Below are 21,550 nucleotides of genomic sequence, written 5' to 3'. Positions count from 1 at the left end.
CCTATATCTTCTTCACAGAGGTTAGCACATGCATGTGGTGTCTGGGCCTTGGGTACCTTCCTTCTAGGAAAACAAAAAAACGTAGATGAAGATTCAAATTCTCCATAGTCATTTTAATCAAAAGCAACATCATGTTAATGTTAACAAACAACTGGCCTCAGAAATAAAATGTAACAAATTGTGAACAGAATCCTAATTTGTTAGCTGGCTACTTTTCTCCTTATAAACTAGATTTCCTTTAAAAATCTATCCATCCTGGGGCCTGCCCCGTGGCCAAGTAGTTAAGTTCGCCAGCTCCTCTTCAGCGGCCTAGGGTTTCACTGGTTCGGATCCTGGGCGTGGACATGGCACCACTCAGCAGGCCATGCTGAGGTGGCATCCCACATGCCACAACTAGAAGGACCCACAACTGAAAATGCACAACTATGTACTGGGGGGATTTGGGAAGAAAAAGGAAAAATAAAATCTTAAAAAAAAAAAAAATCTATCCTTATAAGTCCTGGCTCTATACACATTTTATAATTATTTTAAACACCCCCGTCTACTCTCTCGAATCACCAGTTGTTTGCTACTTAGTTCTTTATGTTTTCTTTGTATTGATTTATTTCTTTATTGTCTCTTCCCCCAGCAGACCTTGCTTCTTGTGCACACCTATGTCTGCAGTACTCAGAACAGCACTGGGTATAAATGCTCAACAAACAAACTCATGAAAATGAATAAACAAAGGACTGAATGCAGTCACTTCAAGCTCCAGGAACTCAAGGATAACTCAGGACCACTCTCCACTCCTTGGCTAGTACTGCAGCACACACAAAGGTGTCAGTTTAATCAGTCTCCACAGCCCACCTCCATCTGAGTATTGTACTGTATGTAATCTGAACTAAAACTAGGAAAGGTGGCTATTACCATCTCTGCCCTAAAGGAGAGGCAAAGGAGACGCTAAATCACCTAAGGTCACCTAGCTACTCAGCAATAGAGATGGGATGCAAACCTGTGTTTGCCTGGCACAGAAACTCTGCTCTTAATGGTTTTACCAACCGGCCTCCCTCCCTCCCACAACACATTCCTCCCATAACTTTAGGTCATGAGGCAATAATAATAATTAATAATAATAATAAAGAAGAAGAAGGAGACGAAGGAGGAGGAGGAGGAGAAGAGGTCTTTCCTCCTTAAACCTCTATAATACTTAGTTATATCATCACATTTTCCCACTTAGAGCAGGACTAGGTGAATAGAGAACTCTCTGGGATACTTACTGTGTCTAGAATATTTCTTAAAGTTGACAAGTAAGTCTTAAGTAAGAAATGAGTACATACGTCCACAAACAAACTTATATAAGGATATTGAGGGCTGGCCCGGTGGTGCAGCGGTTAAGCGCGCACGTTCCGCTTCGGTGGCCCGGGGTTTGACGGTTCGGATCCTGGGTGTGGACATGGCACCACTTGGCAAGCCATGCTGTGGTAGGCGTCCCACATATAAAAGTAGAGGAAGATGGGCACGGATGTTAGCTTAGGGCCAGTCTTCCTCAGCAAAAAGAGGAGGATTGGTAGCAGATGTTAGTTCAGGGCTAATCTTCCTCAGAAAAAAAAAAGAATGTTGATTGCAGCTATATTCAAAGCGGAAATAACCCAAGTATCCATCAACAGGAGAATGGGTTAAAAAAAAAAAGTGGTATACATATTCATAACATGGAACACTCTCAGCAATGAAAAGGAATAAAACCACTGATAGATGTAACCACACGACGAATCTCAAAAGAACCAAGACGAATCTCAAAAAAGTTTGTTAGACATGAGAATAGTGGTTACCTCTGCGGGGAGAGGTATTGACAGGAAAGGGGCATGAGGGCACCTTCTGAGGTGACACAAGTGTTTTTATCTTGATCTAGGTGATGATCACATGACTGTACATACATGTAAAAAAGTCTTCAAGTTGTGCACTTAAGGTTTGTTCATCTCTATATGTAAATGATGTCTTAATAAAGTATTAAGAAAAAAAGAACGGCTAATGTCAAAGCTGGCATAGTGAACTGTAAACCGTGTTTACACTGTTGTCACATGGCATCACCCATTGCTTTCACTAGGAAACAGAAAAACCAGCAAAATACCAGAAATACCAGAAAAACAACAATATCACCAGTAAAGAGCAAGACCAGCAAATACCAGCAACTGTCAGAATTAAAACACATTATACGAAGTTTTCAAGAACACATTCCTCACATAAAATGCAAACACTCTGCAACCTGCATATGTAAATCAAACAGCAAGAAATATTTTAAGATTAGGCAACGGGATTTCAGAAGGCTAACTAAAATGGGAGAGAAGGCGAAACAAGGAACACAGTGTAAAAACCAACAAATCAAATATAAAATCCATAACCCATAATCACTTCGAGAGAGAACTACGGAAAAGAGGAAATTATCAGGGCACTACTTGTGTGAAAAGCAGAATTCATTAAAGCATAGTTCAAGAGTTTATCTCCCAAAAAAGAGATGAGGGGTAGCTTCTGAGCCTTGATAGGATAAGGTAGCCTCCCATAACCCAAGCTGCTACTTGTAAGTTAATAAACGACCAATCACCACTCTCACCCACCCAGGAAGAGCACTCTGTAGAGTCTTTACAAAATCTCCTCGAGTCCCAAGAGCTGGAAAGCTCGAGAAACTGGCCTGATCCTGATTGTATAGAGAATGAACAGCCAAACAATGTGCACTGGGCATGAGGTGGTACATGGCACTGCTGAGTGTCTTGGGAACCAACACGGTCATTCACGGGGTTAGAAATGACTCAAGGACAATCTCTTTTGTGTTCCCAGGTACAGGATTAGCCTTCTACAGTTTCATTCAGGACATAAAACAAAGTTAATAAATCCATACTGCATTGGAGATACACGGGGATATGACATCATACAAAATGAAGTTTACCGTGGTCATGAAACATGAAGTGTTGTTGGGGGGATTACATGGATGCCTGGAACAAACAGCAACACTACACGGTCTGAGAGTTTTACTGCACAGGGAACCCAAGAGCAACCAAAAATTGCTCGTCAAGATGGCAGGCAGACAGGATCAGGATGCGTAGATGTGAAAGCTCAGAATTCTAAGGAAGGTCACTGCTTATAATCAGTGACTCTCTGGACTTCTATCTAACATAAGGAGGTTTTAACACAGGATAGAAAAGGGTCATGAGTTGGATCAAATGAATAAAAGTTAAAGGATGCAGGATTTTCAACATGAAAGACAAAAAGCTAAGAACAGATTTCAATATATTTTGGTAATAAAGATCCGTAGGTAGAAATAATTGGGCCTTCTCATTCACAAAGAAAATATTAAAACAGTGAGATCAATGACCTGTGTTTAAGAGAGAAAATAGAAGCTTGGAGTGTATCTGAAACGCACGCATGCCCTCTTGTTCCGTGGTCGAATATTTACCACTTGCTAAGCACCCACTTCTCCCCGATCTCCACAGACCACACGTTCTCAGAACACGTTTGCATATACTGCTAACTTCATAAAATGTTTAGATGCAAAACAATGCTAAAAAGCAGACTCTAATGCCATTGAGTACACTAACACATTATTCTTAAAAATTCCACGTCCAGCTATTTCTATATCAGCATTAACACCTGGGACCTAAGCTAAGGGAAGGACTGGGTGACCTTTTCCAGAAAAGACTCTCCTGTCAGCTGTTTCAGTTATACCTGGTGCCAGGTATCAGTCCCAGACTCCCTTATTTGTTTTGACGTTTCCTGGCACCACTACCACAGGCTCAGGAAAGGGTAGTAGAGACCCTCAGAGTAAGCTTTTCCACTAGACACAGAACAGAAAACTTCATCAATGGATCCAAGAGCCCTATGTGCATCATTTTCAAGGTATCATTTACATAGTAATAGAAACAATGACACTCTGGGCAGTTTTTTTGGATAGTTCCAGCATTTTCCAGCTTCTAAGGATATCCTGGCCTTTCTACAGACAACTGACATGACCAATACTCTTTTCTTTTTCCTGCCCCTGTCTCCAAAAGTAAACTAGCTTTTCTGCAGGATTACTCAGTGATTTTGGAAAATGTGGTTATTCTTTAAAAGAACAAAATTATTTCCAATAGAGCTTCTGACTCTGGATAGCTGGAAAGATCTTGATTGTGTTAGGTCATTAAAAAAGAGATATGCTGGGGCTTGCCCTGTGGTGTAGTGGTTAAGCCTGGCACACTCTGCTTCAGCGGCCCAGGTTCACAAGTTGGATCCCGGGAGTGGACCTACACCACTTGTCAAGCCATACTGTGGTGGTGACCCACACACAAAATGGAGGAAGACTGGCACAGATGTTAGCTCAGGGGTAATCTTCCTCAAGTAAAAAAAAGAGGAAGACTGGCAACAGATGTTAGCTCAGAGTGAATCTTCCTCACCAAATAAATAAATAAACAAATAATAAAAAAGAGGTAAGTTGTCTTCAGCATCCTGCTCCCCACCAAAAAATTTTAAAAGGCAAGTCACGTCGACATTTAAAAATTCTCTAAGCTGTGAATAGATTTCTTCTAATGACATACCCTCTGCCCATTATCCTTTCCTGACTCTGATGACAGACATAATAGCCAGAGAGTTTAGTTAAGCCCCCAAAATTCAATAGAATGTCAAGGACCATGGGCAAAAGTAATCACAGGAAAAGAAAGAAAAATAAACCATAAAAAAGAATTTTAAAAGGGTGAGAAAAAAAGGATAATTTTACAGTGGAGAAATCTAAAAAACTCTCCTCAGCCAGCCAGGTGATCAAGATTAACATCAACACAACACATCAGGTTGGCAGTATGTAACCTGCATACAATGTGATTAGAAGGGTACTTTACTGCTGTGGTCTTCCTCCTAAAAACCCTTAACTCTAGTCTAAATACAAGAAAAACATCAGACAAACCCAAACTGAATGACAGTCCACAAAATATCTGACAGTATTCCTCAAAACTGTTAAGATCATCAAACAAGGAAGTCTGAGAAACTATCACAGCCAAGAAGACCTAAGGAAGACAAGAAGACTAAATGTAACGTATCCTGGATGGAATCTTGGAAGAGAAAAAAGACATTAGATTAAAAAAAATAAGGGGGCCAGCCCGGTGGCATAGTGGTTAAGTTCACACGCTCTGCTTTGGTGGCCTGGGTTTGGATCCCAGGTGTGGACCTGCACACTGCTCATATACAAAATAGAGGAAGACTGGCAACAGACGTTAGCTCAGGGACAATCTTCCTGTCACCAAAAGGAAAAAAAAGGAAATCTGAATAGAGTATGGACTTTAGGAAATAATAATGGATCAATATTGGTTCATTAATTGTCATAAACGTACTACTACGACCAGACGTTAACAACAGGGAAAACTGGGTGTGGGATATATGGGAACTCTGTTCTATTTTAAAGTTTTAAAAAGTCTGTTTAAAAAGTTTTTAAAAAACTGATAATGTGAAATAAATTACAGAAAAAATAAAACTACTCACAGCATGGCATGGTAAAAAATGAACACAGACTTTAGGGACAAAATCTCAGGTTTCCATCACTGCTTCATCATTTATTGGCTGTATGATCTTAGGTAAATTACTAGGTGATTCTCTGAGCTTTAGTTTCCTCATCTGTAAAATGGGAATAATAGTGCCAACCTAATCGGGTTGGTTTGAAGGTTAGATTGTACGTATGAAGAATCTGGGGCATCCAACACCCCCCCTCCAAACCCTCTCCACAAGCACTTCCTCAGACCGCGGGCCTCTCCTGACTGACTGACTGACTGACTGGCTGACTAGGGTAAAGGCAGTATTTTCAGAAAGGAGCATGGAAGAGAGCACAGAGCCGCCTCCTTCTTCCCCAACAACAACAAAGGAGTCCAGTTTGGCATGTTACACACCCACCTAACGGACTGTGATAACAAAGTGAGGTCGCAGATTGCACAAAAAGAAAGCAAGAAGATCCATAGGAATCCAGGGTTTCCAAATTTCGGTAGGTTTAGAATCAACTGAGACACTTTCTCTTTTTTAACACGCAGATCCATCACGCTATCCCCAATCTCCTGAGACCAGGTGAGTGAGTCTGCTATAAGGCTGAGGAATCTACACTTTTAGTGAGCTTCCTAGGTGATCTGGACAAAGGTGATCTGGACAAAGGTGATCTGCTTTGTGGTTTTTAGGAACAGTTATTTGTCCAACCTCCTCTAGTACGCTCTGCTTTGTTCACTCTGTTCCAGTCACACTGGATTCCTCATCATCCCTTCACTGTCCCAAGCACACTCCCACCTCTGGACCTTTGCACTGGTTATTCTCTCTGTTTGGAGTGCTCTTTCCTTATATACCCACACGGTTCACTTTTTGCACCCATCAAGTCTGTGTTCTAACGTCACCTTCTCCACGAGGTCTACCCTGATCACCCTAGTTATAATCCCCCCGATTCCTGATCTCCCTTACCATGCCATAGTTTTGCTTCAATAGCATTAACTGTCTTCTAACATACTATATTACATATTGGTCACTTTTAATATCTGTCTTCCCTCATTCGAATTTAATCTCCATTAAGAGTGGGTTTTTTGTCTGCTTATTCATTCATGTATCCCCAACATCTAAAACACTACCAGGCACACAGTCGGTAAACCATAAATATTTGCTGCATGAACAAACGAAGGATGAGAGAAGAATTAACTGAACAAAAGGAAGGATTGTGCTGTCAATTAAGGGAATTCAAGTCCTCTACTTTAAATGCCAAACTCTCATAATAACAATTATATACATGATACCACCACTTAAATGCTTAAAGAGATCAAACACTAAACTTCCTCCAAATATTTATTCTCCATTTCAGCAAATGGCCCTACTGTCTACCTAGCTGCACAAACCTGAAACCTAAGTCAGCCTTGATTGCCCCCTAACTCTTCCATATTCAATCCATCAAAAAGTCCTGTCAATTTTAACATAAAAATTCAACTCAAATTTATCCACTTAGCTTTATCACCACTACTAGGACTCCAGTTCAAGCCATCAGTCTCTCACTTGTACTATTTTTGATAGCCTCCTATCTGTTCTCTTTATTTTCTTGACTTCTTCAAACCATTTTGTATATAGCAGCAAAACTGTTCTTTAAAATGTAAATTGGTGGAGGCCAGCCCCATGGTCAAGTGGTTAAATTCGCGTGCTCCGGTTTGGAGGCCCAGGGCTTTGCTGGTTCAGATCCTGGGGGCCAACGTGGCACTGCTCATCAGGCCACACTGAGGCGGCACCCCACATGCCACAACTAGAAGGACCCACAACTAAAAATATGCAACTATGTACCAGGGGGCTTTGGGGAGAAAAAGGAAAAATAAAATCTTAAAAAAAAAAAAAAGATTTTAAAATGTAAATTGGATCATAATACTCCTCTGCTTAAAATCTCAAAATCTCACAGAACTTGGTCTATGAATGAGTTGGCTCCTGTCTACATTTTAACTCTATCTGTGCCACTCTACCCCCTGCTCATTATGCTACATCCACAAAGGTGTGCTTTCAGTCCTCCAATACATCCTAGTCTTTGCTGCCCCAGGGTCTTTGCACATGCTGTTCTCATTTCCCTTCACTCTTCATCCTTAAAAACTCAGCAAAAAATGTTGATCCCTGATCATATAGGTAGTACACTCTTTGACAATGAACTTAAAAAGAATTTTTCGAATACCATGTCTTCTCAGACAAGGGAAACAAAAGAAAAAATAAACAAGTGTGACTTCCTCAGACTAAAGAGCTTCTGCAAGGTAAAAGAAACTAGGATCAAAACAAAAAGACAACCCACCAACTGGGACAACATTTTTGCAAATCATATATCCAACAAGGGGTTAATCTCCATAATATGTAAGGAACTTACACAACTGAACAACAAAAAACACAAGCAGCCTGATCAAAAAATGGGCAGAGGATGTGAACAGACATTTTTCCAAAGAAGATAGACAGATGGCCAATAAACACGAAAAGATGTTCAACATCACTAACCATCAGGGAAATGCAAATCAAAACTACACTAAGATACCATCTTACGCCTGTTAAAATGGCTATAATCACTAAGACTAAAAGCAACAAATGTTGGAGAGGGTGTGGAGAGAAGGGAACCCTCATACACTGCTGGTGGGAATGCAAACTGGTGCAGCCACTATGGAAAACAGTATGAAGGGGCTGGCCCCGTGGCCGAGTGGTTAAGTTCGTGCGCTCCGCTGCAGGCGGCCCAGTGTTTCGACGGTTCGAATCCTGGGCGCGGACATGGCACTGCTCGTCAGACCACGCTGAGGCAGCGTCCCACATGCCACAACTAGAGGAACCCACAACGAAGAATACACAACTATGTACCGGGGGGCTTTGGGGAGAAAAAGGAAAAAATAAAATCTTTAAAAAAAAAAAAAAAAAAAAAACAGTATGGAGATTCCTCAAAAAACTAAAAATAGAAATACCATATCACCCAGCTATCCCACTACTGGGTATCTACCCAAACAACTTGAAATCAACAATCCAAAGTAACACATGCACCCCTATGCTCATTGCAGCATTATTCACAATAGCCAAGACATGGAAACTATCTGAGTGCCCACTGACAGATGACTGGGTAAAGAAGATGTGGTATATATACACAATGGAATACTACTCACTCAGAAAAAAAGACAAATTCATCCCATTTGCAACAACATGGAAAAAACTGGAGGGAATTATGCTTAGCAAAATAAGCCAGTCTGAGAAAGACAAACATCAGATGATTTCTCTCACATGTGGAGTATAAACAAGCACATGGACAAAGAAAACAGTTCAGTGGTTACCAGGGGAAGCGGGGTGGGAGGGTGGGCACAGGGGGTGAAGGGGAGCACCTGCGTGGTGACAGATAAGAAATAATGTACAACCAAAATTTCACATTGATGTAAACTATTATGAACTCAAATAAAAAAAAAAGTTGCTTCCTGTATAAAGTAGCTCTCCCCTTCCTGTTCTATATTTCATTTCTTGTTTGTTTCCTTCATAATTTCTAAGAATTTGCTTACTTGTGTTTTGTTTCTTCCTCATTACAACATAAGCTCCATGCAGATAGGGACCAGTACACCAGGTGTAAAAGGGAGGAGGGGGAGGGAGGTGTCTCACCGGAAGCGTCCGAGAAGTACCAGCTTAGGTCTCCCTCAGCTCTAAGAGGTGTCACTACAACACTCTTCATCACCACGCTCCCTCCAGATGGAGCATTTCTATCATTTCAAAAGGAACTAAAGACAAGGTTTCATTGACAAATTACATTAATTCCAACTGTTAAGGACTGAATTATGTCCTCCCAAAATTCATATGTTGAAGTTCTAATCCCAATGTGATGGCATTTAGAGATAGGATCTTTGGGAGATAATTAGGTTTAGCAGTCAAGGTGGGGCCCTTGTGATGGGATTAGTGCTCTTATAAAAAGAGGAAGAGACACCAGAACTCACTTTCTTTGCCACATGAGGACAGAGCGAGAAGGCAGCTGTCTGAAAGCCAGGAAGAAAGCCCTCACCAGCACCCTGATCTCAGACTCCCAGCCTCCAGAACCGTGAGAAATAAATGTCTGCTGTTCAAGCCCCTCAGTCTGTGGTATTTTGTTATGACAGCCTGAGCCGACTAAGACACCAAGCAAAGTGAGGACGCTCCAGTCTCACCTGCAGTATGACTGAAAACATAGAAAGAGATAACCGAGGCGGCAGTGTTCTCTATCAAGGCTTTCTCTCCCAACCCACAGTGCTCCACTGCGTGTTTGATGCTTTTCTCCACAGAGCCATACTTTCGGAAACTGCTTGCAAATACTCAAATGATAGGAGGAGACATCATACCTGGCACCAAAGGGTGGTGGGTAGCACCCTGCCCTCAGCCACCCTCCAACCGACCCACATCTGTGCACTAAAATGGGTGAATCAGGCACACCAAGACATACCAACAACTGCGTTCTGTTCAGAAAGACAGCGGTGTTTCAGTTAGGAAGCAGTTTTGGTTGGGACTCATGACAGCAAACAGAAACGTTTCCTCAGGCAATCTTCCCACGGGATTTCTGCCTAAATGAGAATCTCATAGGACTTTTTATTAAACTATTGTTTGTTTGTTTTATTAAAAAGTAGACATTTCAAAAAGTTCAGTTTTTCCCCTCTAAAACTAGGCTCTAATTGCAGATTAGAGTAAAGCAGCAACTAGATTCTTTGAGACACTGTTAGAAAATTACTTTAAACATTCAGGAGCTTATGTTTTAAAAAAGGGAACAGTCTAACATTGTATTTGTAAAATACACTGTTTTTCTCTGATACTTCTACCCTGGGGATTTCAAAACACTCTTCAAACTTAGTGGTTTAAAAAAAAAAAAAATCCCATGTCCATCTTACAGAAGAAATGGGAAAAATAAGGAAAGTAGTTGGCAACAGGCTACAAAGGCCCCCAAGTCCAGAGGTCTACTTCTACAAGAAAGAGAAACACTCATGCCACATTATCAAAGGCATAAAACTTGGTTACAAAATAGAGAAAGGAAATATTAGTATTTCATGATTGCGACAATCAAAGCTGCTCTGAAATTGGGCCTGGACACCAAGTAGAGTGGCAATAGGATGCTTAAGCTGAAAAGATGCTCTACATTTTAGAATCTGTGATTCTAAATATTAATCAATATTGCATTACGTCCAATAGTGAAGAAATGGCTAGAAAAGGGAACTCTCTGAAGTGTAAAATTCTGAGAGTGCTAAAATAAAACTAACCTTCAAAATTTTTAGAAGATTAACACTATTTCATCTTTCCAATAATTTTAATAAAGAACTTCATCTATACAAAACCCAGCCCCACTTGTAAGCATCCAGTGTCAGTATGCTCCTCTCTCCTATATTTGCCTATTGCAGGGGGAAGAGACAGGAGATTACAGCTTTGGGGAAGCAAAACGTAGCTTCTTCTCATAAAAAGGTTTTAAGCCACTGGCCTAGACATTCATAGCAGTTGTTAGAAAAATTAAGGGAGGGGCCGGCTCCGTGGCCGAGTGGTTAAGTTCGAGCACTCTGCTGCGGCGGCCCAGGGTTCGGATCCTGGGCGCGGACATGGCACTGCTCGTCAGGCCACGTTGAGGCGGCGTCCCACATCCCACATCTAGAAGGACCTGCAACTAAGACATACAACTATGTAAAGAGGGGTTTAGGGGCATAAAGCAGAAAAAAAAAAAAAAGAAGATGGCAACAGTTGTTAGCTCAGGTGCCAATCTTTAAAAAAAAGAAAAATTAAGGGAAACATAAACTAGCCTTCCCAATCCATTTAAAAATAGAATCTAGTCCTACTCTGTTATTTCTCCCAGAGAGATGCAGTCACTTGTTCATAGTCACATGGAGAACTGGTGATTACACCAGGAAATGAAACCCAGTCTCCTCACTCTTAGTCTGGTACCCTTTCTAATATACCATGTTGCCTCCCATTTAGTAATCAAAGTAGCAGTAAATCAAGACCTAAAGAAGTAAGGAATCTGCCTAAGAAAAACCAGAGTCTCCTTAGTCCTAGAATGAATTCTAACCTTGAAAAGCAAATGAAGAATGTTTGAGAAAAGCTTGCCACCAAATCTAGCAGAATACTTTATACCTGGTACTCTGTTTCTCTATCACGCTAGCTCCTCCAATCTTATAACTGTGCCTTTTCAAATTGTCCTGCTTCATGAGTACAAAAACAATTGTGTTCTTATTTTCCCCCCCCCAGAAAGGTTAGGTCAGAAAGGAGAAAATAATCTAGTTTCTTTCTTGCAGCATTTTGGCATACTGGGACTGTGCAGGAATGTACCTACTTGTCGAATATTCCCACACTCCTGAGTCGTTAACAGTAACCAGCAGAGGCATGTTCCACACACTCCCCAAATATCTGAGCTGGCAACAACAAAAGATATTCAGAGATCTTAGCCCTGGGACAATAGCTTCTGTCAGTCAACTACAGTTCTCACGACTCTGTGTTTCTGCTCTTACTTCAACTTCATACCAGAGAGCATATTACACCTGTGCAAGTGCTTGAGAAATCACGCAAACGAATTCGCACATTAGCACAACAATTTTGGCAGGGCACCTATACTAATAAAAATGTATAAATTTTTTTAAAAAAATTCAACTACCTTACACAAGCATATTACTCTTAGCATTTACACAGATTTGACAAAGGACCTGGGACCCCAATAACTCTTCCTCAAGACCAATACCAAAAAGGATCAGGTGGAGTTTCCATGCAAAGGGAGTTACCCAGTAAGAAGGCAAAGATGAGCATTTTCTCTCTTACCTGAAGCCAAAGGTCGGATCCACTCTTTGCTATTTAGGTCAAGTCTCCAGAGGTCATTAAAGGCGGCATTGCAGCTGCTCTGGGTACAGCCTCCAAATACGTACATAGACTGATTAGCATCATAGTAGCATGCACCTAGAAAGAACACAGTAAATTAATAACTGATGTCTAATTCTGAAGCCCCTCTAACACCTTAACCAAGGCCCATATCTTTCAAAGATCAATTTTCACACATTTTGCAACTCTGTTCCCAGGTAGCAACCTTCTATAACCAGGCTCTTGTTTTCAGGTTGGTCAGTATCACACTAACCTTTAAACAAGGCCCAGAGAAAAGCTATGGAAATCTTATTTCTGAGCACACTAAGCAAACTGACAATGATGCCATTAAATAAGACAATCTAATTCCAGCATGAGCATACAAGATTCATATTAAGGGTGCTCAATGAGTGAAATTTCAGAACAGCTGCATAATTAATCTAAATCTGCATCATAATCCTCCAGGGCTAGGCAAAAGATAGTCAGTGCTAACAGATGTACTCTGTCCCCCATTTCTCTCCTCCAGTCCTTCACTTATTGCTTTTGCTTTCAAATGAAACCTGGAACACAAACCAATAAACAAATCTTTATATGAAAGAGAATGACAGAAAACAATTTTAATCAATTCCAGTAAGTAACCACACATAAAGACCAATGTAGCTTGGGGATCGCAAAAGTAGGATGGTCTCAAAACAACTGAGAGAAAAAGCATGAAAGTCATTAAGCCCCTAGATGTATAAAAAAACCCACCAAGGCAGGCTGGTTGACGTGGAATAGAAAACCAACGCAGCAAGGAATATTTACAAAGCACCAAGGTCTCTGAGAAGAGCCTTTTAAATTAGATGATTATATACACTTCATGAATGGGCACCATTCCAAAGAAAAGAGGCAATGACTGTGAGAGGGGCTGTTCTCTAAAACTAGAAAGACCAGCGTCAGAGTCTAACGAGAGGCATGAGAGCTAAGCTCTGGACCTTGCTTCTCACTGGAAAGCTCATTTAGTCTTTCTTTTGGAAAAGATGACCACATTCCTTACAGTCCTACATTTCCCAAGTTGGATCTCAGGAAGAGAGCTGAGCAAAACTTTCCTTTCCATTGTTTTCACGCATACCAGCAGGGGAAAAAGACCTCTCAATGTTCACGTGAAACTATGCTAGAAGAGTTAAGCGTCACATAAAAAGAAAGGGAAAGGGAAAAGAAATTAGGAGATCCAACCCACTAGTGCAGGGTTTCAGTGACCATCCAGCTTATTTGTAGGTCTAGTTCAGTTCAGCACACCACTGTTTTTAAGATCTCTTCTGAAATCTGGCACCACTTACTCAAGTTCAGGAAAAGGGAAATGCCACTGCTGTAATTACCTCTGTGAGATATACTAACTCTGGGAATAAACCTCTTTTTCCCCCCCTTAACTCAGCCCATCTGACTGGCCCTTTAAGGAATCTACACTAGGGAGGCCAAGTTAGAAAATCAGATGAGTTAAGAGGTAATAAAAGCAGTGTGTTTAATCACTTGACCCAGGAATCTCAGTCAGTAGGAGTAAATCCAAATCATCTGACCTGTGACACTGCAGTAATGGAGCTGCAGACTTGTCAAATTAACAAAGAAATTAAAGAAACTAGAGATGTGAAGAAATGAAATATCCTCTAATCATCAATAGGTTCACAACTGCAAAATACTAAATACATTCCCAGAACTCAGACATGCTACAATGGTATATGAAGATTTAAATGATCTTACATCTTCCACTTTCTTTGCCTTTGAAAATAACTTCTAATCTATATGTAAATCAGTTTTTTAATCCACAGACCAATAAGAATGGTTAAGAATTGCAAATAACAAAGGATCGAGTTAGACAACATTAGTTAAACAAAAAGGAAAATTACTGAAGTCACATTTTAACCTCCACTACAGGAGGTGAGCTTCAGATATGCTGGTCTTCTCATACCTTTCTTGAACTAGGTACTACAACAAAGGAGACAATTTTGAAGTGAACCAACTGATGCCAACTCATAAAAGAATATTCTTTCCCTCTTGATAATCCATATCACCAGAACAGAAATTAGCAACGTCCTATGGCTTCTGAAACCTTAATTTGTGTACATTATAACAATGTTTAATAAGACAAGTCCATGATTTCCCAACTAAAAGAGTCAAAGGCTCATTCATGCCTCACCATTCCTCGAAAATCAACTCTCGCCAGCTGCTTCCTTTGTGCAGCAAAAGAGCACAGTGCCTTTCTTTCTCAAAGAGGCAGCAAACATGCTGCTTCTCTATTTGGAGTGAAAACCCAGCCAGCAGCTGGGCCCCAGGAGGTCCTTACCACGTGTATTTTAATCCCATACTAAAATAAGACAGCCGGCATTTTCCTGCTTCTCTTTGAGCAAACAAAGGTTTCTAGAAGAGGAAGGTACAGCCCAAACCTATGCAAAGCTAATGGAAACTGAAATGACCAGTTTCACATACTGTATTTTCAATGTCCAGCAGTCAATTATCAACGACACTTGGAGAGGAAGGGAGTCAACTGAGGCAGCTATGTTGAGAACTCAGATAAAACGCAATGAGAAAACCATCAATAACACACTCAAATATTTTAAGCATCTTACTGAACTTTGTCTATTTTTATTTAAGATACCTCCACGCTGGTATGGGTGGGGATGGGGGGACTCAACAACTTCAATAGGCCTTTTAGAAGAAATTAAGAATTTAAGCAAATACCAGTGCTCAAGTAGTCATTTCCCTTTTACCAAAGTTCTCCACCCAAAGAGGTTTCCCTTTCAGAATATTTAGACCATTGGAATGTACTATAAAAAAGTAACAGTTCAGAGTACAGTATGAATACTCTACTAAGAAATAACATGGAGAAGGTTTATTACAACTACTAGATTTTTTCAAATTTTCTCAAATGTGCTTGACTGCTCCATGAACTAGTGCAAGAGATACTGGTTAATATCTAATAATCCCTATTAAAAGACAAGTCAAATATTCACAATTACGCACACAGGAAGCAAATGGCCCTTTAACATTCTGAATACTTCCCTACGGTATTACAATCCTCTTGAGTGTAAGGTCTTCCAGTTGTTTCATATTTTCTGTGGTGCCTGTAGTCACTCAATAAATGTTCACTGAACTCTTTTGCACTTTCAGATGTTAAATACTCTTTTGTTTCCCCACTGTTCTCCAGGGAAAGGTCCTGAGGCATTTATCCCATACTTCAAGAGACTATGCTGTCATGTGTCTTACATCCACAAGCCAGGACATATTTGATAAGGCCTGTAATTACATAACTATGGAACAAGCAAGGTTGGTTATCTAGTCCAGGCCTGCTGGCTACTGCAGAAGCACGATTAGCTTGCATGTGGGATGACCTGACCATATTTGGAGCCTGAACACTAAAATGTTTTTCAAAGCATGATGCTGGGGACTCACCAGACCCCTCTGTCAATCTGAAAAGGACATCCTACAATCTGAAAAGGATATCCTATGTTAATCAAGGCTTGCATAATTGGTCATGCACAAACTCACCAAAAACTAGGGCTACTGGCTTCACTTTACTTCCCCTGCCTTTTTTGTCCCAGACTTTTACATAGGCAAGAACCCACACTGCTCAATGTTTGTTAAACTTAATTCCACAGAATTTAATAGATATCAACTCTGACCAGGTGTTATGAAAGGTGCACAGACGTCTAGGACACGGAACCTGCCTGTCCTCAAGCAGACAACAACCTTGTGGAGGAGGCATCACCATCATCTTATCGTTTTTCAGTTTAAAACATGTTTTTTAAAGTGTTTCCTCAATTAAATTTCCTAGCAATCTTGTGGTATAAACGGAATTTGTCACACACATTTTACAGATGAGGAAATTTGGGTTACAGAAGTCAAGGAACTTGCTTCCCAAGTCTAAAACTGTTCTTCTGCACGCAGCTTCTCTTAAACAGACAATTATGGTAAAAGACAGGTGGCAATAAACCGTCAGAGGAAGGTATGAAGAGTCTCTCAGGGGAGTGCAAGCAGAGGAAGAAGAGCTTAATCTCCATGGTGGGGAATTTGAGAGGAGTTTGTGAAAAAGGTAGCTTTTGGCTTTGTCTCTGAGATGGGTTTTGGAGGACAGGACATTTTCAATCAATTAACAAGGGGTGAACAATTCTAGGGATGGAAAAAAATGGGAGGGAAGCAGAGAATGAAATCCGGGCATCCAAGCAAAGCTGTGAAGTGGAGAAGTTTAAAACACAACAAGAAGCCTCGTGTGGGTGGAGCCTGGCTGTGTGAGGATGAGGCAGTGAGTCAGGCTGAAGGGCGAGCTAGGGCCTTGAAAGCCAGGTGGACTGGTAACTTCTACAAGCAGTGCAGAAAGGCTGAGCCTTTTGGCAGAAGAATGACACGGCTGGTTTTACGTTTCAGACTTGCGATGTTCCCTGACAGGGGCTCCCGCCATTTTGGAAGATCACAATTCTTTATGTGTAGGATCATCCCATTCACTGCAGGACATTGAGCATACTTGGTCCTTGCCTACTAAATGCTTGTAGTGCTTTCCAGTCAAGATATCTAACAATGACCTTACCCATTTCCAAAGGCCCCAGTTTTAGAGATGGTTGCCACCAGTGTCTATTCCAGGTTCAGATGAAGAGAGAGGACAAGCAAGAAGACCATTTAGGAAAGATTCAGGAAAGACTGAATGATTAGATCCTAAGTGTGAGTAATGGGGAAAAACAGGAAAGATATGAGAGAGATTGCAGAGATGGAACAGAATCAATAGGATTTGACTTTTGTTGTTGAGGGAAGGATAGGAATTGAGGATGAATCCAAGATTTTAAGCTTATGTAACTGAGAGAATGATAATGCCATTAGGGAGAGGAGAAAATCTGGGGGGAAGTGAATTCCACTTTTAGCTGACTAAATATGAAACATCTGTGTATCTCTATGGCAATATGAGCAAAGAATTAAAAATGTCAATTTAGACCTTAACATGAGTCAGGAATAAGAAACAAAATTGAGCCCAAGAGAGAAATATACAGTAGGAAGAGGAAAGAAATTAAAGGAATTCTTTGCTTTCAACCTATTTTGAAAACTGCCCACTTCCCTGTAATTGTCTGCTTCAGTGTGCCACTTAGATAGCATTCAGAGACAGACAGAAGGAAACAATGTGGGACAGACCAAAAGAGACAATGAGACACAGAAACACCTTTTAAAACAATCCATGACAACTCTTCTTGGATTTCAAGTGAAGATATGAAAAAAACTTTTGAATAAAAACAACTATCAGAACCCACCAACCTCTGAACTTCTGTGAGCTGATTCACTGTACTATTCCTTTCCACTCCCCCTTCAAACAATTGCCTCTATTTTGTGGTAATACTCTTTCCAAACGCTAGTTAAACAAAAAATATTTTTTTTCCTCTCTCATCACAAAGCTGAACTATTGCTATGATAATTATTCACCTCTGAATATTTCCTATTCTCGTTTCTATTTTATCCAGATTCATTTAATTTTCCTCATTTAGGGCTCCAAAACTACTCGTTTCAAAAAACCATCAAAAAAACCCAGTCTTCATTAGAATGACAAAAATAACTAAAACTAATAGTAACAAATGTTGGAGAGGTTGTGGAGAAAAAGGAACCCTCATACACTTCTGGTGGGAATGCAAACTGGTGCAGCCACTATGGAAAACAGTATGGAGATTCCTCAAAAAATTAAAAATAGAACTACCATACGACCCAGCCATCCCACTACTGCGTATCTATCCAAAGAGCTTGAAGTCAGCAGTTCCAAACATCCCATGCACCCCAATGTTCATTGCAGCATGATTTACAATAGCCAAGACGTGGAAGCAACCTAAGTGCCCATCAACAGATGACTGGATAAAGATGTGGTATATATACACAATGGAATACTACTCAGCTGTAAAAAAAAGAACAAAATCATCCCATTTGCAACAACATGGATGGAACTTGAGGGAATTATGTTAAGTGAAATAAGCCAGATAGAGAAAGACAATCTCTGTATGACTCCACTCATATGAGGAATTTAAAAAGGTAGACAAAGAGAACAGATTAGTGGCTACCAGGGGAAAGGGGGGGTGGGGGTGGGCACAAAGGGTGAAGGGCTGCACCTACAACACGACTGACAGACAATAATGTACAACTGAAATTTCACAAGACTGTAACCCATCATTAACTCAATAAAAAATTTAAAAAACAAAACAAAACAAAAACCCAGTCTTCAGCCTTTAGAAACCGTGTCTCTATTTCTTATTCCAATTATCTACAGGTAATTGAGTCACCCCTCTCTCAACAATAAATACTGGGCCTAACACAGATCCTCCTGTACTTTCATTAAATATTCTCAGGAAGGATTCATTTACAGTTTATTGCAGCAACTGTCAAAGTGTGGTCTGTGGACTCCTGAAAACATCTGTGACCCTTTCAAAACTATTTTTACAACAATAATAATAATGAGGAGGATGAGGAGAAGGGCGATAAGAAGGAGAAGTAATTAATTGCCCTTTTCAGTGTGTTGACATTTGCACTAACAGCACAAAAGCAATGCTGGCTAAAACTGTTGCAGCCTGTGCACGAATCAAGGCAGGGGCACTCCACTATTGCAGAGATCACTATATTCTTCACTGTCACCCACTCACCATCTAAAACAAACAAACAAAGCCAGTTCTGACTTCACAGACCCCCAAAAGGGTCTCATAGATGCCCTGCTCCCCAGAGGTCCAGGAATCCCACTTTGAGATCCACCGCTCTAGAGAGTTGACAACAGCACAAGTAAAAATAGCTCCTTGAGAGAAATGAAAACACAGCAATAGTTTGGCCTGTGCCTTTGATCTATTTTGATCCAATTAAAAGACAAGAGTTGTAATTACAAAGAGTTGTAATTATTTACTAAACTCTCTTCTGGATAGGAGAGTATAACTTAAGGTCTGGGGCAGCCTCCGAGATGGCCTCCAATGATCCTCACTTCCCGGCATTTACACCCTTGGTCAATCCGTGTGTGACCAAGAGAACACAGCAGAAAAGACGGCATTCACTTCAGAGGTTAGGTTGTAAAAGACACCATGGCTTCCATCTTGGTGTGCGTCTCTTTCTCAGATTATTCGTTCTGTGGGCAGCCAGCTGCCAAGCTGTGAGCAGTTCTATGGAGAGGTCCATGTAGTAAGAAACTAAAGCCTCCTGTCAACAGTTCCTGGAGTGAGCTTGGAAGCAGACCCTCCAAGCCCCAGTCAAACCTTGTCAGCCCTCACTGACTGACTCACTGCCACCTCATGAGAGACCCTGAGCCAGAACTTTCCAGCTAAGCCACTCCCAAATTCCTGACCCTCAGAAACTTTGTGAGATACTCGATGTTGTTTTAAGCTGCTAAGTTTTCAGGTAATTTTTATGCAACATGGATAACTAATACACTCTCCTTACCCTCAAGAGTTCAAAATATAGTTAAAAGAAAAAAAGACACATACGCATAAGCTAACAATGAAAGACAATGTGAGTTCAGTGCCAAATTAATATTCCAGACAACAACATAAGCTCAGAACAGGAACGTTTCTTCTGTGGGCTAGAGTTGAGAAAAGATTTTGTGAAGGAGCTAGAACTTCAACTGAGTCTTCAAGGAGAGGCAGGCTTCAGCTAAGTGGATGGGAATACTCCAGGGAGAAAGAAACAAATACGGCAAAATGACAGCTTGAAAAAAGAGAGCTCTTGGAAAAAGTTGGGAGATCAAGTGGTAAATTTAGACATAGGTCAAATTAAAGAGGGCTTTGAACATAAACTAAGTTTAGCTTTTATCTTGTAGGCAACAGACAGGCACTGAAGGTTTTTGAACAGGGAAATAATATAATGAAAGCAGTAATTATGAGAACTCTCTAACAGGCCCCTCCTCCCCGCAATGAGCTTTCTTTATGCAGCACTATTAATGGCCTTTACCGGCCTAAGATATGCCACATCTCAACCTCACTTTGATGGAGGGATATGAATCACTAATAGAATAAAATGGTGTCTACAAAAATCAATTAACATGGAGAGTTAGTTCTAGAATAATTCAAAAACCCTAAATTATGTCTATTTGCCAGAACGTTTTATTTATAATTTTACTATTTAAATTTGTATTTTATAATCAATACCCTTTAGGTTCAAAATTTTTGTGTGATCCCAGTCAAATTCAGTGTTTGCTGAACATATAGTATGTTCAAATAAAGACTTATTGTTAAGACTTCGTGCTAAACTCTGGCTACTCCCTAAGCAGGATCTTAGAAATACCCTCATGTACACCTTTCCCTTGTTGTCCTCTTACATGTCAGATGTTTAAAAGTCTAATCAGCATAACACCTTGACCTCTTTGGAGCAGAGATATGAAAATCCAATGAAAAATTCAATGAAAAAGCAGAATATAAAATTAGAGTGCCTACAATGTATTCAGGCTCATGCTCTTCCCTAATTCTGACTGTAAAACTAATATAAACCCTCATTTTACACTCTCTTCATTAAAAAATCACATAATATCCATGCCTCCAAAGTAGTTTTTGGAAACATGACCGCAGGCAGGGTGTGATCCGCTTTCACGGTAAACACTTACTGTGTGAGAACCGCTGGGTGATCGGGGTTCCAGGATAAGGGTAAGTCCGACTCTCCCACTGAATGTTTCCTTCCTGGACAGCCTTTATGAAACCATGGTAACACTGGTGGGCTACACCTAAAGACAAAGATAACACATGCCTCAGCCGGGACATTTCACTTGTAAATCAAATTAGTAAAACTGCGTCTATTAACTGTCTCACCATTTTTATAAGACACAGCTTCTTTGAGGAACTCCAAATTTCTTTGATTTTTCATTCAAAGAAAGAAAATCACAGAATCTCCAAACTGGAAGATCCAATCGTCTCACTTTACCAAGGCTGGGGAAGGTTAAGTGACTCACTCAAGGTCACCAAATTAGCTCACACTGTAACTCTGCTCCCCTTGCTGTCACAACCATGAGGCAACACATCAAAATACCTGGGATTATTCACTCCAAGGCAAAGGAGCTGGGGGATAATTCAGCTTTGTGAGAAAGAGTACGCAGATCAGTGTCTGGAATATGACAGGCGTTTAGTAAATACCTATGGTTAGACCATAGCAATCAAGCATTCTCCATCTTAAATAAGGAGATAGTAGCTGACAGTGGATTATGAAATGATGAAATTATAACTAAAGAAAGCTGTTTTAAAAAGAGAGCTTTTACTATAATGGGGTTCCATGTCATTATACATTTGTCTAAACCCACAGAATG

At 40.5% G+C, this 21,550-nt stretch overlaps 1 protein-coding gene across 2 annotated transcripts in view; it reads right to left on the bottom strand.

The window, feature by feature from the left end:
- Positions 1-21,550, bottom strand: part of FBXO42 (F-box protein 42) — an 88,202-nt gene that overhangs the window by 23,063 nt on the left and 43,589 nt on the right. For both annotated transcript variants that reach the window (XM_070510965.1, XM_014836199.3), the window contains 2 exons: positions 20,858-20,974; positions 12,253-12,387 (listed from right to left, as the gene is read on the bottom strand). In XM_070510965.1, the coding sequence (XP_070367066.1) occupies positions 12,253-12,387; positions 20,858-20,974 (252 nt within the window). The remainder of the gene's footprint in view (positions 1-12,252; positions 12,388-20,857; positions 20,975-21,550) is intronic.

This window comes from Equus asinus, chromosome 5 (assembly GCF_041296235.1).
Source record: "Equus asinus isolate D_3611 breed Donkey chromosome 5, EquAss-T2T_v2, whole genome shotgun sequence".
NCBI lineage: Eukaryota > Metazoa > Chordata > Mammalia > Perissodactyla > Equidae > Equus > Equus asinus.
Note: the sequence above shows the minus strand (reverse complement) of the source record. Positions and strands in the feature narration are given on the sequence as shown.